Below are 17196 nucleotides of genomic sequence, written 5' to 3' on the forward strand. Positions count from 1 at the left end.
CACGACAACCTGAAATTGGCTGGCCGGCGTCGCGCTTCCCAGAGACCTTTTTACGTGTGCCTCTCGCTTTCTTCAAAAGATCCCGTGCCTTGTCTAATTCTTTGTCTCGATTTCGTCTATCATGGGCGCACATCACCGCTCAGCATACCCGCACATTGTCGGACCACCAGCTCGTTCACTCGGAGAAAACCGTCAGCCTGCTCCGCTATTTTCCCCCTCGTTCCCAAGCTCGATAGCCACACCTACGCTCCACGCCTGCTGTCCGTCAAAGGTGCGCCATGCCATCGCAGCATGTCGCCAACCTGCTCCGTTCATCAACACCTCAACCCGAACTCCGCCACCACGCTGTTCGTCGTCACGGGCAACACCCTTCCAATTCGTCGTATGTCACGAGCAGCTGCATTCCTTCTCTCCCATTCGTCCAGCCTTTGATCTCTACCATAGGCTCTGATACCAAAATGAAACGAACCTATTCTATATCTCTCTCCTGGTCAAACTCAATCACGGGTGATGGCATCACGTATGTCCACCCAGCCTTATTTTCGTGGATCACATATTTTCAACAGATACGTAATTTCGTCTCATGCCTATCCACAAAACCCACAACTCCCTAGATGGTTCCCTCTGCCACATGTCATCATTTTAGCCCTTTTTCTTGGTACACCATTTACCCCTCTCTTGGGGCGCAATTAAACCATTTGTCCCTTGGCATTATTACACATTTATGTGCACCTAGGCCTTAGCACTCAGAACCACCTAGTCAATGCCATTACACCCTCACCTAGGACCTTGGCAGTTACTTCTCTTGACCATTTTATTTACGCACATTAAATATTACAGAAGTCGGTCATCTAAGAGAAAATGCCCACCGATCTTTCCGAGGTCGTGCTATCTCGGCTAGAGCATAACACCTGCCTTCAGCCTATGAATGTCAAACCAGATCATACTACCCATTTATACTTGATGATCAGTTGTTGAGTCTTCAAAGCTACATGGAAGTGTATTGTGCCAGCCTTGTCATTGTCATTCACTGAATCAGCAACGATTGAGCACTAGATTGATTCCTACCCCAAGCAAAAGCGCTGTGCCTTGTGGTGAAGACTTTGTTAGAATTGTTATTATATTCTAGCAGTGACCAATGCAATGTAATAACTAGGTTAGGGGCACTTTTCCATCTTTAGAGGTTTTCCCCCCTAACCCCAGTTAGTTCACTAACTACGGTTAGTGAAGGATAAGGTTTTGTCACTTAGACAAAACCTTTTCCTGCTTTTGTATTCCTCACTTCATCTATTGCAACTTACATTCAGCACTCTCTTGCTCTCTCCCTCTTTCCTACATTTGGTATCAGAGCAGAGACTTCTTCCCGGACCTGCTCCCTGCTCAACAGCTCACGCTTCAACTGCTCCATTTCCCGCAAGCTCTCCCTGCTCGCTGCTCGCAGCTTCCACTCTTGCACATCCGTATGACTGTACGGATTTCTGTCCGTACACTTGCAACGCCGTTCGTACAGCTGCTGTGCATCGCTCGTACCTTCCGTCTGTATACTTGCAACGACGCCATCCGTACATTGTATGACGTCCATACTTTGGCCCTACATTCAAGTCGCCAGCCCGTATAGTACCTGCGTTGTCCGTGCAGTACCTGCGCCAACATGTACATCTGTGCCGCCGTACATTCGCCGTACAGATGCACCTTTCGTGCGTACTGTTGTATAGCTGTGTGAGCAGACTCGTGGCGGCCGTACAACCTGCATTCAGTACATTAGCTCTAGGTCCATACTGCTTCTGTACAACGCCATAGGACTTCCGTACAACGTACGGACTGACAGTCCGTATTGTCTTGCATTTTGACCTGCTGCTTCCGTACATTCCGACATACAGTCAGTCGTACATTGTACAGATTCCGTACAGTGACTGTACACCTTAGGCCTTCTGTGCAGGTTTCATTCTTGCAGGCATACTCTAACAGTTGGTTCTTTTTTGGCAGGCATACTCTAGCAGTTGGTTCTTTTTTGGTAGGCATTGATTGTAGATAGCCATTGTTTGGCTCAGATCTTGCAGAAAACTTGGGGCTTAGATCTTGCAGAAAACTTGGGGCATTTTGTATCTGTGGACAGACATTGCATTTGGTTTGTAGGTTATCCAAGAATTTAGGGCTTTTACAGGAGATCTACTATTTGGGTGAAATTTGGCTCAATTTCAGCTCAAAATTTGGGGCTTTTAGTTTTGCACTGCAATTTCTTGCATCTTTGGGGCTTTCAAGCAGTTTGCCCTCTTTTGGATGCAATTTCCCTGAAGAAATTGGGGCTTTTGGCATTCGGATGCAATTTGGTAGTGTAAAAGCATTTTGAGAGTTTTGCAGGCAGTTTTGGAGAGCATTTGCAGGATAATTGAAGTGCATTTGGAGCCTTTGATAGGCTGTGACAGTATTTGTCACTATGGGCAGATTTTTCTTTGTAGATTTTACTCGTGCATTTTATATCCCAGGAAGGGATTTCACTTGGTCTGTCTGCTGTAATTTTTTGAGATTATTTGGTGAAAATAGTTAGAACAACTCCAATGAGGTGTTCGGGGTTCTCACACAAGAAAATAAGTTGGATGGCACCAACTACTCCTTGTGGAGTTTCATGGTTCGCAATATCTTGGTTGGCAGACATCTTTGGGATTGTGTTAATGGAGATGAAGCAAGACGAGATACATCGACTACACCTATCACTCCTACAGCTGGAGCCAGGGGTAGAGGTACAACTGCGGCATAAGTAGTTGGAGCAGCTGCTCCAGGAACTCCCACAGCAGAGCAGAAAAGATGGGACTCTAGAGATGCACAAGCTCTTTCAGTAATTTCTCTGTCTGTCAAGAGGTTCATTATACCTCATATTCGGTCATGCAAGACATCTATGGTAGCTTGGGAGATACTAGAGAGTATGTTTGCAGCAAGAAATGATGCCAGGGTTTCCTTTATGAAGCGAGAACTTTCCCATACGCATATGGAGGAGGAAGATTCCATGAATTCTCACCTCACAAAGCTTAAGGACCTCAGGGAACAATTGCTGAATATTGATGAAGTCATTCCGGATTCAGAAATGATCACACCACTCTGAACTCTCTTTCTGAGTCCTATCTCGGTTTCCATACCTCGTTAAATTTGTCATTGAGGGGGGGCAGCAATCCTCTCTCTTTTCACGAGTTGGTAGGACTTCTGTTGCAGGAGGAACAAATCCGCAGAAATATGGCAACCCGGGCTGGTGAGCATGCTATGCTCTCCAAGTACAAGCCCCAGGGTAAAGGGCAGCAAAAGCCACATGTCAATCAGCCCACACATCAGCATAAAGCTGATTCTGGACAGCCTTCTTATAAGGCAAAGGGTGATACAAATAAGCAAGAAAAGAAGGGCATCTGTCATTATTGCAAGAAGCTAGGTCATTATATTAGAGAGTGCAAGAAGCGCATAGCCAAAGAGAAGAAAAGGGATTCCGGTATGGCTGTGTCAGATGCATCAGTTCCACATTCTCATGATGGAGGAGATGTTGCAGCCAACTTTGTTGAAGAGCACTATGCCTTTCTATCTTGCACTTCATATTTTTTAGTGGGTAGTTCTAATATTACAGCCACGAATAGTGATGACCCATATGCTTTCTTAACTTGCAGTTATGATCCTTCAAAGGATGCATGCTCTTTTAGCGTCGATGAGACACTTCACACTTGGTATTTTGACAGTGGTGCTTCAAAGCACATCACTTCTAAGAAGAGTCTGTTTGTATCTCTGCATTCTCCACCCACCAAAAAGAAGGTAACTTGTGCAAATAATTCTTCTTATTCAGGGTGTGGAGTGGGAGACATTATTCTCACATCCACTGATGGCACAGATTTCAGAATTTCAGATGTTCTTTATGTCATAGGGATAAAGAAGAATTTGCTTTCAGTGTCCTCACTCAATAGAGGAGGATTTCAAGTTGTGTTTGATGATGACAAGTGTGCAGTTAGAGACAAAGAGAATGACTATGCTTTCATGTTGTCTGGCACTTTGTATCGGGGTCTTTTTCAGCTTGATCTATATGAAAAAAGAAGATCCCATCTTGCATTATCAGTTAACACTCCCACTGCTGCGATGCAGAATGTGGAGTTATGGCATGCCATGTATGGGCACATGAGCTATGGTAGCTTAATGACACTTCAGAGCCATGATATGGTTGATGCATTGCCTCCTTTGGAGTCGCCTCTTCCTCATGCATGTGAAGGCTGCATTCTTGGCGAAATGCATAGACTTCCCTTCAAAAAGGATGGTGCAGTAAAAGCTACACGCAAATTACAGCTTATTCACAATGATGTCTGCGGTCCCATGAGGACACCTGCTTTTGGGGGTTATCTCTATTTTGTTACATTGATAGATGACTTTACCAACTACACTTGGGTCTATCGTCTCAAGGCAAAATCAGAAGTGTTTATGCATTTTAAACACTTTGTGGCTATGATTGAGAATAACAAAGGACTCAAGGTGTAAACACTTCGAACAGATCGAGGGGGGGAGTATATGTCTCATGAATTTGAGACTTTTTTGAAAGAAAAGGGCATCATGCATCAGCGTACAGTGAGGCTTACACCTCAACAGAATGGCAAAGCTGAGCGGAAGAATTGCACTGCCATGGAAATGGATAGATGCATGCTCACAAGTAAGAAGTTGCCTCACAGGTTTTGGCTAGAAGGCCTCATGTGTGCCAACTATATTTTAAATCGGGCTCCTACAAAGGCTTTAAGACAATCACTTCCTATGAGGCATGGCATGGGAGAAATCCTTCAGTGGACCATTTCAGAGTTTTTGGTTGTGTTGCATATGCCCACGTGCCTGTGGAGTTTAGACACAAGTTGTCAGATAAGGCACTCAAATGCATTTTTGTGGGATATAGTTCACAAAGCAAAGTGTATCGTCTATACAATCGTGCTACACGCAAGATTTTTGTTAGTAGAGATGTTATATTCTCTGAAAATTCCGCACATACACATGCTGAATTTCAGATTCCAGCCTCTTTAGATGATGAATTTGAGGGGATGCTTCCTATAGCATTTGATTCCCCCGCTGAAACTCAGAATTTACAGTAACCTCTGCCAGATCCACATGTACAGATTCAGTCCCCAGCTGATTTAGTACAACCTCAGGGTGTAAATGAAGTTGTTAGGCAAGAAATTCAGGAGATACACGCAGCCAAAACAGTCATGAATTGGTTGCTTTAGACTCTCAAGGAGAATAAGCTTGAGGCTCCATTGCCTGGCAGGACTCGCAGTGCAGTAAGGCACACAGGGGGGGCTCTTTCAGTTGAATCAGCTTATGCAGGTACTCTTTTTGATGAGGAGGAGGCTGAGACATTTGAAGAAGCAAATGATAATGTGCATTGGATGAATGCCATGCACGATGAATTGCAGTCCATTCATAAAAATCAGACTTGGGATGTTGTGGATTTGCCACCAAGCAAGAATGCCATAGGTACACGTTGGGTTTTCAAAGTCAAAAGAAAGCTAGATGGGTCCATTGATCGGTACAAGGCAAGGCTGTTTGCAAAAGGATATGCTCAGAAAAAGGACATAGATTATGAGGAGACTTTTGCTCCTACATCCAAGATGACTACCATCAGGTCAGTTATAGCAATGGCTGCAAATTTTGAATGGAATGTTCATCAGTTGGACATTAAAACAGCTTTCCTTAATGGAGACTTGTTGGAAGAGGTTTATGTCAAACAACCTCCGGGTTTTGAAATTTCAGGAAATGCACATCAGGTATGCAAGTTGAGTAAGGCTTTGTATGGGCTGAAACAAGCCCCACGTGTATGGTATGCCAAAATTGATGTCTTTCTAACCAGCAAGGGGCTGCACAATAGTCCAACTGAGAGCACCCTCTACATCAAGAAGGATGGGGGGGATATGTTGGTCATCATTCTTTATGTAGATGACATGCTACTCACCGGATCAAATGAGGAAGTAATTGGAGATTTCAAAGTCCAATTGAAAGCTACATTTGATATGTTAGACTTGGGCTTGTTACATTTCTTTTTGGGGATCCAGTTTATTCAAGAGAAACGTGGCATTGTTATGTCTCAGTCCAAGTATGTTCAAAAGCTCTTGGACAGATTCAACATGCATGATTGCAAGCCTATGTCCACTCCCATGGAGCCGGGGCTGAAGCTTACAATGCATGATGCAGGTGAATCAATTGATGTCACACTCTATAGCCAGGCTGTTGGATGCCTCATTTATCTCTGCAATACACAAACTGATATTCAGTTTTCGGTTTCTCAGGTGAGCAGGTATATGCACAGCCCAAAGATTATGCATTGGCAGGCTGTAAAAACGCATCTTCCGTTACTTGCAAGGTACAAAGTCTTTTGGCTTGATGTTTCCCGGGGGGGGTGACTTGCAGATGTATGCTTATAGTGACTCAGATTGGGCTGGAGACTATGATACTAGGCAGTCCACCAGTGGGAATTGTTTCTTTCTAGGACATGCTTGTATTTCTTGGTTGAGCAAGAAACAATCTACAGTGGCTACCTTCTCATGTGAAGCTGAGTACATGGCAGCTTTCACAGCGACAGTTGAACGTGTTTGGCTGCCTCGTTTGTTTGTTGATCTTCGTCTTTCATTGGAGGGTCCTTCTCCGATTCTCACTGATAGTCAGAGTGCTATAGCAGTGGCAAAGAATCCTGTGTTTCATGCTCGCACGAAGCACATTGAGGTTCACTATCACTATGTCAGAGAGAAGTTGCATGCATGAGAGATCAGTATGATCTATGTGTCAACACATGACAATGTTGCAGACATCTTCAGCAAAGCACTTCCACGTGAAAAGTTTAAGGCATTTCGGAGTGCCCTGAACTTATCTCCTTTTGGTGATTTATCATTTCCTTGTACATGACATTGGCACTGGAGGGGGGTGTTAGAATTATTATTATATTCTAGCAGTGACCAATGCAATGTAATAAGTAGGTTAGGGGCACCTTTCCCTCTTTAGAGGTTTTCCCCCCTAACCCCAGTTAGTTCTAACTACGGTTAGTGAAGGATAAGGTTTTCACTTAGACAAAACCTTTCCCTGCTTTTGTATTCCTCACTTCATCTATTGCAACTTACGTTCAGCACTCTCTTGCTCTCTCCCTCTTTCCTTCAGACTTTACGCTTGTCATTGCAACATTTTCTTTACTATTGTACTGCATGATTAGGAGTACAAGATCAATGGACGAAATTGTCAGTACACGACTCAGGTCTACGGATGATGATAACTGTTGGTCACACAGATTCCTTGCCATGCCTGCGTGAGTTTCTTGATTACAATTGGTGTTAAATTTTACTTTGTCATTAGTATGCCTGCCAAAGGTAATCCCCTCAGGCTGGTAAGATCAAGGCAGGCAAGTCAGACTTAATACGTCATGAAAGTGAGGAAACTAATGATTCAACCTGCTAAAGTAGACAAATATGCCAAGCACGCATATTACAGTAACCATTTCACATCACAAAATCTGTTGATTTTTTGAAATTTGTACATCACAAAATCTTCAACAGAACTGCCTCCCTTGTTATCCCCATAAGCTTGGTTATGTTCTTAAACAAAGAACAAATTGAAGATAAAGTCGCAAACTTTAACCATGGGATTGGATCCTCCTTGATTGAGATAGAATTTGAGATAAATAACCTACAAAATATACAAAAAATTGTCTCCTCTACTGAGCTCACCTTCTAGTTATAGACTCAGTACAGTACGTGGAACCACTTGAGATTGAGTTATTGGTCAGTCTAGAGGCAAGGCATCTCTGTATATACCAAAGGCCCTCAACTATGAGGGTGATGTCATCAAAAGGCCGATTTTTCCCTATGAAAATGGCATTCCGATCATGGATGATATGCTACTGAAGGTAATTGCACCACATAAGGCCTCAACTAGTATATATAGGCCGAGGTGCCTCAACCCCTTGGACATTGTGCTAAATCAACATTGTAACTACGAAAAGTCTTAAATATCGTGACTAAGATAATCTCAATACTATTAGGATCTCATCCATGCTAGCCAGGTGTCAATCTGAGGTTAGTATGTACCTTGATCAGACCTATGGTTTTGTCAAATAGGGACATAACAGCTTGTGGAAGCAAGGATCCATCATGACATGCAATCAGTCATTGGTCAAGTAGTTTATTTGTACTCTTGGTATATGCGTGATGAGAGCAGGATTGGTAGTTTAACATGATGGAATGATGTGCTTGTCTGAGCTTTGTTATGTTTCTGAGCTCTTATATGGCTCCTGGAGTGCATCTTTATGTGACTTTCGTTTGATATATTTGAATATACCTTTTTGTTCGTAGAAATAATATTTGAAGAAATGAAAATAATTAATGTAGGTGGGGGTGAGGGTATACATGTACAGATATGCCTCCCTGAATGGGGACACCAACACAAATTTTGCCCATATTTCTATGGAGTGCATAGGATCATATGGGATTGGTTGCTGCTACCACTATAATCCACCTTATGTTTCATGTTTCCGTACTCAAATATGGTAGAAAACATGGTGTAGAGAGGGAGAGAGAGACTGACTCACAAAGGATGAAAGTGAGGGAAAGATAATCGACAAGCAGGAGTAGTTTATTCTTGTAGAATGCCTCTTAAATAGGCTTGGGGATAGATAGCATAGTCATCATCTATGATGTCATCAAGGGTACAACTTGTGCTTCATGTTTAGCCTGATATATAGTCATCCATTATTTTTTCCGCATTGAAATATGTGGAGATGAAACAAGTCGAGCCATGTGCATGGATTTTAGTAGGAAGGACACGTATTTGAAAGAGAAGCAAGGTGTACCTTCTTTTTCTGGATCAGCCTTTGGCTCTTCTGACCCCTTGTCCTCTCCTTTTTTTTCTTGAAAAGTGGGAAGCATTGAGCCATCTCTTCATCACACCAGTCCAGTCACACCTTATACAGATCACATACTACATTACACAAACACACCCAAAATATAGCAAGCAATTACCTTTAGAAGCACACACTCTATGACCATTCTAGGACACACACACATTGCACACATTGTGCATATGAGAGCAAGACCTTCATCCCAACAAACCTCCTCCAAGGGATTGCCTCATCTTGTGTGAAGCATAAATCTAGGTGCATGGTTTCTCATGTCAGTTTTCTGTGATCAGGAATAAATCCAAGGTTCTAGTCTCATATGCAAGAGATGGATCCCAAGTGTAGAGACAAAATAAGGGACTAGGTTATTACATCCATTTTTGATTTCTCTTCGGGCAAGGCACCCAACCAAAACGTCAATACAACACATACACACAAACATATTCATTCATCTTGAGTTTTTTCCGGATAGAGTACCCAAACAAACACACATCATATGGCTCTCATGGCCACTCAAATAGGTGCCACTGTTGGACACCACCATATGGGCTCCATATGGCCCCATCAACATATGATCCCAATCTTCATACTTCTTCCTGACGGCCTCAAAATGACCATGCCTCAACTTGGGATTGTGATCATGTGACTTACCATGGTCAAAGTATTATTATAGATACATTCATTTTAGGCAAACACCAATGTTGATACCTGTATACCCGAAGCCAAGAAACATCCAATATCTTCAAGAGAAAAGAAAGTATGAGAAATCTGCATTTATAACTTTCAATTGTCGTTGGGGTGAAGGGGTTGCCGTTGATGCAGAGGGCGAGACAATTCCCTCCCTTGAAAGGAATGCCCTTGAACGCGCTGATGAAGATTCTTTTGAGTTGGCATTCTGTTGGGTTCGAGGTGCAGGGCATCTCTCTTTTCCTCTTCTTTAGCATGGACTGGTTGATGGCAAGCTGCTCTGCAAAGTGTCGTGCCACTAGTAGGTAGATTCTGTAAGTTAGAACAGTACGAAAATGTTGATGCAGGCAGATCAAAGGTGGAAGATAATCAGCTTGAGGAGGTATGGGTAGACAATTCACAGGCAACAGCCTATTAGAAAACAATGGCGACTGAAGGAAAAGCAGCCGGGCTTGGGCAACGATAGTCCAAGGATGCTTCGCTGGATGCCAATAAAAATGTGGGTGCCAAGAAAAAACCAAATAGGGAAGGCATGGAGGTGAGCAACTGAGATGAAGAGGTGGAGAGGAGAAAGGAGCAGCAGAGATGGCTGCTAATGGATTTTCGCTACAAAGAGGCACCCTTTTCTGGGGAAAGAGGATTTCCCTAAATGCTAAGCCACCCAACAAGAACGTTTCGGCTGATGTATGAGTATCTCTGAGCAAAGGCTGTTGGGAAGGCCGTTTAGATTCTAGAATAGTGTAAGACCTTAGGAATCAGATTTCTACACTGGGTTCCAGCTCCAAGGATGAAAAGCGACATGGTTTCCAGCAATACAACCCTCCATGACTACAGTGGCTCCATATATTGTGAAGCAGCTCAATAAAATAGCTCCAAATAGCTCTTGAGAAAAGTAATGATGTTCGCAAACTATAGTACTGTGGAGCAGAGCTACATTGGATTGTGTAACTGAATGAAGGCAGTGTGCATAGAACTTGGCTCCGACACCACGCTTGAAAACACAGTGGAGAGAGGGAGAGAGAGATTGATTCACCGAGGGTGAAGGTGAAGCAACATGGTGAGGAAAAATAATCGACAAGTAGTTTATTCATGTAGGATGCCTCTTAAATAGGCTTGAGGGTGGATGGCAAGAAAACCCAACCTTCCGCTCTACCTAAATGTACTAGTTAGCAATCCTCATGGATGAGAGGAAGAATCTTGGAACTGCTTCTCTGACCTAGTAGTGGAAGCATCTGCTCCATGTGTACCTGATGTCCTTGTAGAAGTATGGGAGGAGGGGGGGGGCCGAGGGGGTCCATTGGAGAAGGAAAAACAGACTGTTGTTGCTGTCCAAAACTGAAGGAGGAGGCTGCCATTCAATACTGCATAAGCATAAGGGGAAGTAATGGAGGAAGGAACAAAATCCATCAAGTCAATCAGCCAAGGGGAGACAAACATTGCGCTACACAAGCTGATCATATCTTCACACCAAAAGCAGTATGTAAAGTCGATGTCATCATGCTGGTCTTCGAGTGGAGGCATGCTAGCTGCAGCTTCCTCATGCAGGCGACTCCCTTGCAGGTACTACCACTACCACAATAATTTTCTCCATGTGCTTCATGCTACATTCTCCTGCTGCTGTCTCCCTTTGTCCCTCCTCTACCCAAGAGATTCCGGTATCTTTCAAAACCACGATGGCAGCTTATGCTTGGGTACTGATGAGAACATAAGTTAGCTTTGTTTACTGAGTTATTTTTATTTCTAATTGTCTCATTTACTCATATCCTTTGTTCTCACTTGTTTTATTAAAAAAAATAATGTGTAAGGTTGGATACTCTTTTTTTAAATTTCAAATTGTCTCATATACTTATATCTTTTGTTCTTTCGCTTGTTTTTTTTTTGTTTTTTTGGTAAGGTTATATATATTCTAGTCTTATCAAGGAATTTGTATATATCCCTTTACTCTCCTTCACTCGTTTTCTGCTATCTTTCCTCTCTTTTCTACATCTAATGTTTTCTCATCGTTTCACATATATATGGTCTTAAGTGTTATGGTGGCTTGTTACTAGGGATGCTTGATTGCGTTCTCTGTAATAACATGTTTGTTGTTTTTGCTGCTTGCCGTTTGCATGATAGGCACATAAATTCGTTCCCATGTTCATAGGTTTGGCATTATCTGGGGTTTTCCTTATTTGTGTTTGGCAAGAGGGTAGTCAGAAGTAGGTTTTGTAGGCATGTTGTTTAGGTTGAGGTACAGTAAGCGAATTAACATTCTCCCAAAGATGATTAATTCTCTTAAACTGCTATGAGGGAATGGGCTATTGTTGTTTGAGGCACTAATGTGATAATATCAATATGGTACATGAGATTATGCATTCTGTTTCTCCATTGTTCTGCTGAGGTCTAAATTTGCATGCACATGGTTGTTTTTGACAGCCAGGAAGGGTTCAGCTACTGTGAATCACTTCCATGAGTGGTTTAGCTACTTTTAATTTTGTTGGGAGAGTTCAAAGTTTGCACATAGTCACCCATACAATTCTACCGTGTTAAACAAGGTAGGGATCCCACTAAGGCCCTTCCTTTTGGAATGTCATTATAAGTGTAAGTGTAAAGTAGCTTGATAAGTGTGGAGAAATGTGGTGCCATAGAGTACTACAGTGATGTGAGAAGAGTGGTATGAAGAGAAGTAGATTGCATCAATGGAGTGATATGTGTGTGCTAGGAAAAGATGATGTTGATCTTGTACTTGCCTATTTAAGAAAGCACCCTCTAATGGAATGGTATCCTTCGTCTTTCACCTTCTATCTTGTCACTATTTTGGCAAGAGTGGTGTCATATAAGAGACAAAGAGAGCCTCCATCTCTAGAGAGAAATACCCAACAAAAGGACAAGCATTTAGGATCTCCACAAGAGGAAAAAAATTGACCCTAACAACACATGAGGAAAACATTAGAAGCCTTAAACAACCAGTAAACCAAAACTTAACTGCTCAAATTGACCAAATGAACTGAAAGAAGTGGGATGGACCTGATTAGCAAAAACTAATCTGTCCATCCCTTAGACCCTTGCAGGGCCAAAAGATAGTAATTTCACTCAGGTTTGCTAGCAAGGGAGTTGAAGATTGCAAAAGAGGGAGGAAGGGAGGATGGTGAATTCCTATGCTTGCTTATATTTGTACACTTCTATTATTAAGGAGTAATTAATCAAATTTTCTGTCATGTCACTACATCATGTAAAACAGGTATCTTCATCATCATGCCACACCACATATCATCCATAGGGATGTAAAAGCCAGTAATGTCTTGTTAGATTCCAAGTTTGAGCCCCAAGTAGCAGATTTTGGTTTTGCCAAACTTATCCCAGACGGTGCCACACACGTCACAACACGGATCAAGGGAACTATTGGATATCTTGCACCGGAATATGCAATGTGGGGCAAAGCTTCAGAGAGTTGTGATGTATACAGTTTTGGCATACTATTGCTGGAGCTTCTAAGTGGGAAAAAACCCATACAGAAACTTGCAAAAGGTAGCAAGCGCACTATAGTCGAATGGGCAGCGCCTTTGGTGTTGGAAGGGAACCTCAGGGAGCTAGTAGATCCAAAACTCAAAGGGAAATATGATGAGGAAGAGCTGAAGCGTTTTGTTTATGTAGCAACAAAGTGTGCTCAAAATGCACCAGAGGACAGGCCAACAATGCTTGAAGTTGTTGAGCTATTGAAGGACATAAGGGATTGTAAGGCCTCGAAGACTCATAATTGCCAAAATGAAAAGTTGCATGCTGTGACATATACAGATGAAATGCTGAACGCAGATGAAGATTCTGACGAAAGTGTGCCTGGGGAAGAGATTCTGAAATCAGAAACTGCTAAACGAAAAGGTTAATAATTGCATTTGTATATTACAAAGAAATGTTTGGATTGATATTTCATAAATAAAGCTAAAAAATGGGAAAGGAAATGTCTGAGGAGTATGTATGCTCATTCCAGAGCCTTTTTGGTTAATGCAGAGAAAAACATCCAATGTTTAACAAAGCAGCTTGTTGAAAATTCTGAATTGGTCTTATAAACAACAGACTGAGCGGATTTGATTTTTGTTGGAATGTATATATAATGTTTTGCTCTTATGTGACAAGGCAGGGAAGACTTTAACTTGAGTTTTGGTATTTGACTGAGGATTGAGCCACTCTATGACTCAGCTGGCAAGCTGAAGAGTGCCAGTCATACACAGCGTATGCATGGTCCTGCTGGAGGACCCTGAGTATAGTCTGTAATAGTAGGCCACACCTCCTGATTCTTGTATGAATTTGTGCTTTGTATGTATAATTTGCAATACATAATGAACAATAAGCCACTTTATGACTAGCTGGCAGGGTGAAAACCAACCCCTTTGCATGGTGCCCCTGGAATGTACGGCAGGACTTCATGTAGTTGATAAGATTAGTAGAGAAATGGATGATTAATCTTGCCAATTTTGTACTCAGCCACTTGAGAGGTTGTCTCATAGAAAATTGTGCCTTGTTTAAGACTGCAAACCTTGTAGGATACTGACGCGATGGTTTTATCTTTTCGTGATTCCTATATAGAATAACTCAGATTGTTCTACACAAAGATAAACTTTACATGGCATTAGTACAAATATGCTTAAAATTCTTTTCATTATACAAGAAAAGATTCGACATGCATGCCACGATCTACCGAGGGAGGTGTTGCATGCGTACTTCATCTATAAAGGGAGGTTTGGCAGAGCTTGTGTGCTTCGTAGGTTTGTTGTTTGGTATAGCCATTTGTTCAGTCATGGCAGATCATTAATTGATTGCAGAGTCCAACGATGAGTGTCATGTTCCTGGTGATTGCATGCATGGGAGAGAAGGTTCGTTAGAGTCTATGGACAGTGAGAATAACAGGTTCCAGAGGGGTTGATTACCTTCTCTTCTCTTCTTTATTTTGTTTCAATTCTCTTTCATTTTTAGTTCCATTTCCAAATACAGATACAAATTCATGTGTTGATGCTCTTGTAGAAATGGTGAAATGAGATTCTGGGGAAAGTTGTTCTGGAAACTGATGACGCCATGCCTTTTATGAGTGGTTTGTAGTGTTCATGAATTGTCTGTAGTGTTCATCTTTCTTGCGACCATTGTGTTAAGATACTATTGTATTTTCGTTGTGCATGCATAGAGGGACGGCCTCAAGCGCAATTGGTGCCTTCGTTGGGTGACAAAAACGAAGTGAAAGTTTTACCTTCCACCTTCAGTTCGCCTATGTTATTGTCCTCTAGGGGTAAGCCTCCCAAACAATCACAGCTTCCCAAAAACTCTGCGATCAACAAGGATGCAAGACGTTCACTTCAAAAAGCATTCCAAGCAGTTGCGTATGCCGAAGGTATGTTGTATTGCTTTGGCGGTGTGCAAGTTTTTCGTTGATATTACTCATTCGAGCGTCTTGGACCTTGAGGATGAAGCAAGGCAACATTTCAACTATCGTAGCCATTATAAGCGTGGTCGTGATAAAAGTTGATGGGGAGGGAAGTGGGGTCGACCAAGTAATTGTTGCTGATGGCCCATGATTAGGGGAGATTTGGGGTCTCAAAAGGGCTCCATAAGGAATGGATTAAGAAATAGATTAAGTTAATCGGAATTGAACCCACTATGGTAACCCATGGTCTAAGGGCCCCGTAGCATTGACTCAACTAACATGGGTATCTTTATTTTGAATGTGGGAAACCTTAGCCTTTGGATGGAGGTGGATGGATCAAAGCCCTAGGATGCTCAAAATGGTGGGAGACTTAAGGGAGGCGCCTTTGGTGGGCTCCAAACTGGCAAACTTTGATAAATAGGAGGGGTATTGAAGAGGGAGAAGGCGCCTTTAGTTGTGGACCATTGGATCTTGAGTAGATCTATGGTGGAGATGGGCTAGACAATTGAAGGGTGGAGATGGAGGCGCATTTTGGAGGGTGGAGATGCATTTATGCAATTGGATGGCTAGGATTGAAGCGCATAATCAATGGCTCAGATTGGAGCGCCTTTTTGGTGCATCTCTCCCCTTGGTTCTCCTTCAAATCAAATGGATGGCTTGGATTGGAAGCGCCTTTTCGGTCCATCTCCTCCCTTGGATCTCTTTCAAATCAATGGCTTGGATTGAAGCGTCTTTTTCTTTCATGTCCTCCCTTGGATCTCCTACAAATCAATGGCACGCTTCCTTCTTTCATCTCATCCCTTGGATTCATTACTTGATCAGGGGCTTATATTTGATCCCTCTAATCCTTTGACAGTGGAGCCTTTGACAATGGAGCAAAGTACCCACCTATGCCTCCAAGAACATGCCATTTCATGTCCATCATAAATACACAAGCATAAATAAACATGCCATTTCATGTCTAGCTATGTTGTTTGGTAGAGACACACATGTTGTAGGGATGCTGGAAGTGTGCCAATGGAACTCCCAACTCCCGTGCTACTCCTTGTGGGAGCCTTGCATAGTGAAGCCTTCACTCGTGTCACTCGGGTGCCTACTGGATCGTTGCAATGGAAATTCCACTCAGAAGAAGGAGGTGAGAAAGAGAGAGAGGAGGGGGAGGGGAGAAGGGAAGGGGGTGGAGAAGGAGACGAGGGTGAAGGGGAATCGTGGCAAACACCAAAGGCAAACAAGTAGAGCAAGCAAACCTCAATCTCATCTCATGAGCAAGAAGAGAGCTTGTATTTCTCAAAGGTTGCATATAATAATGAAGACCAAAGTCAACCACTTGGCCTCTTATACATGTCACCTTTTGAAGGGAGGGCCAATCCTATTCCTTGTACTACTCTCTCTCTCTCTCTCTCTCTCTCTCTCTCTCTCTCTCTCTCTCTCTTGTTACAACCACTTGTGCCCATATGGTGCCAAGGCATATGCTGATTCTCACAACCTTCCTTCTGTCTTCAAATGGCTCTTGTGTTATCCATATATAGGATCCGAATGGCTCTTGTGTTATCCTTGTCATTTTGGGTGATCCCGAGGATTACCTCAATCCTGAGCCATTTGTTCTCAAATCCCGTAGGGTTCGGACGGGCCAGATCCATCAACATGCTCAGTGGTTGTTAACATGCCCTTCTTCTTATTGCTAAGTTGTCCTCAATTCAACTGCACTGCAGTAAGTGAGTGGAGAGGATCGTCTGGAGTACTGCGTAGCGGTTCAATTGCCATGAGATGATCCTTGTGAAATAAGTCCGGTACTTCTAGCAGTGGGTGACATGCATGTCCTCGAACATTTGAGTATGATGGCCATGGAGATTTCGGACTTGAAGGTACATGCGCAAGTCTTGGAATTGGGAGGGGCCAATGTCGGGGTCAAAGACAATCTGATTGTTGAGATTGTGAAGTTTGTCGTCGATTGGATGACTATGGGCAGGGAGATCTTGGAGCAGCATGAGGATAAGGCGGTTGAAGTGCACTATTGCGACCACCATGGTATCGTTGAATGACTGAAGGCGAAAGCAAAATCCTTCTTGAGTCATCTCCATGGGGAAGTTGTACTTAGGGAAATTGTATATAATGTTGGGATCTTTCTTTTGCAGCTCCCTGAAGTGGGCCCAGGACCAACCATCGTTGTTCCATGGGCATATAAAGGGGATATATTTGTCACTCAAGGGGTGCGCTGTGATAATAACATCAAAATTGC

The 17196-nt window shown here is 42.8% G+C and overlaps 1 protein-coding gene across 4 annotated transcripts in view; it reads left to right on the plus strand.

The window, feature by feature from the left end:
* Window positions 1–13585, plus strand: part of LOC147900482 (PTI1-like tyrosine-protein kinase At3g15890) — a 57655-nt gene extending 44070 nt beyond the window's left edge. For 3 of the 4 annotated variants that reach the window (XM_087376875.1, XM_087376874.1, XM_087376876.1), the window contains exon 5: window positions 12786–13584. In XM_087376875.1, the coding sequence (XP_087233001.1) occupies window positions 12786–13428 (643 nt within the window). In that variant the 3' untranslated portion in view covers window positions 13429–13584. Of the gene's footprint in view, window positions 1–12785 lie in introns of all 4 variants that reach the window. The other variant, XM_087376877.1, reaches the window with a different exon arrangement.
* The last annotated feature ends 3611 nt before the right edge of the window (window positions 13586–17196 follow it).

This window comes from Dipteris shenzhenensis, chromosome 7 (assembly GCF_047967505.1).
Source record: "Dipteris shenzhenensis isolate YYH24624 ecotype China chromosome 7, Dip_SZ_1.0, whole genome shotgun sequence".
Classification (NCBI taxonomy): Eukaryota; Viridiplantae; Streptophyta; class Polypodiopsida; order Gleicheniales; family Dipteridaceae; genus Dipteris; species Dipteris shenzhenensis.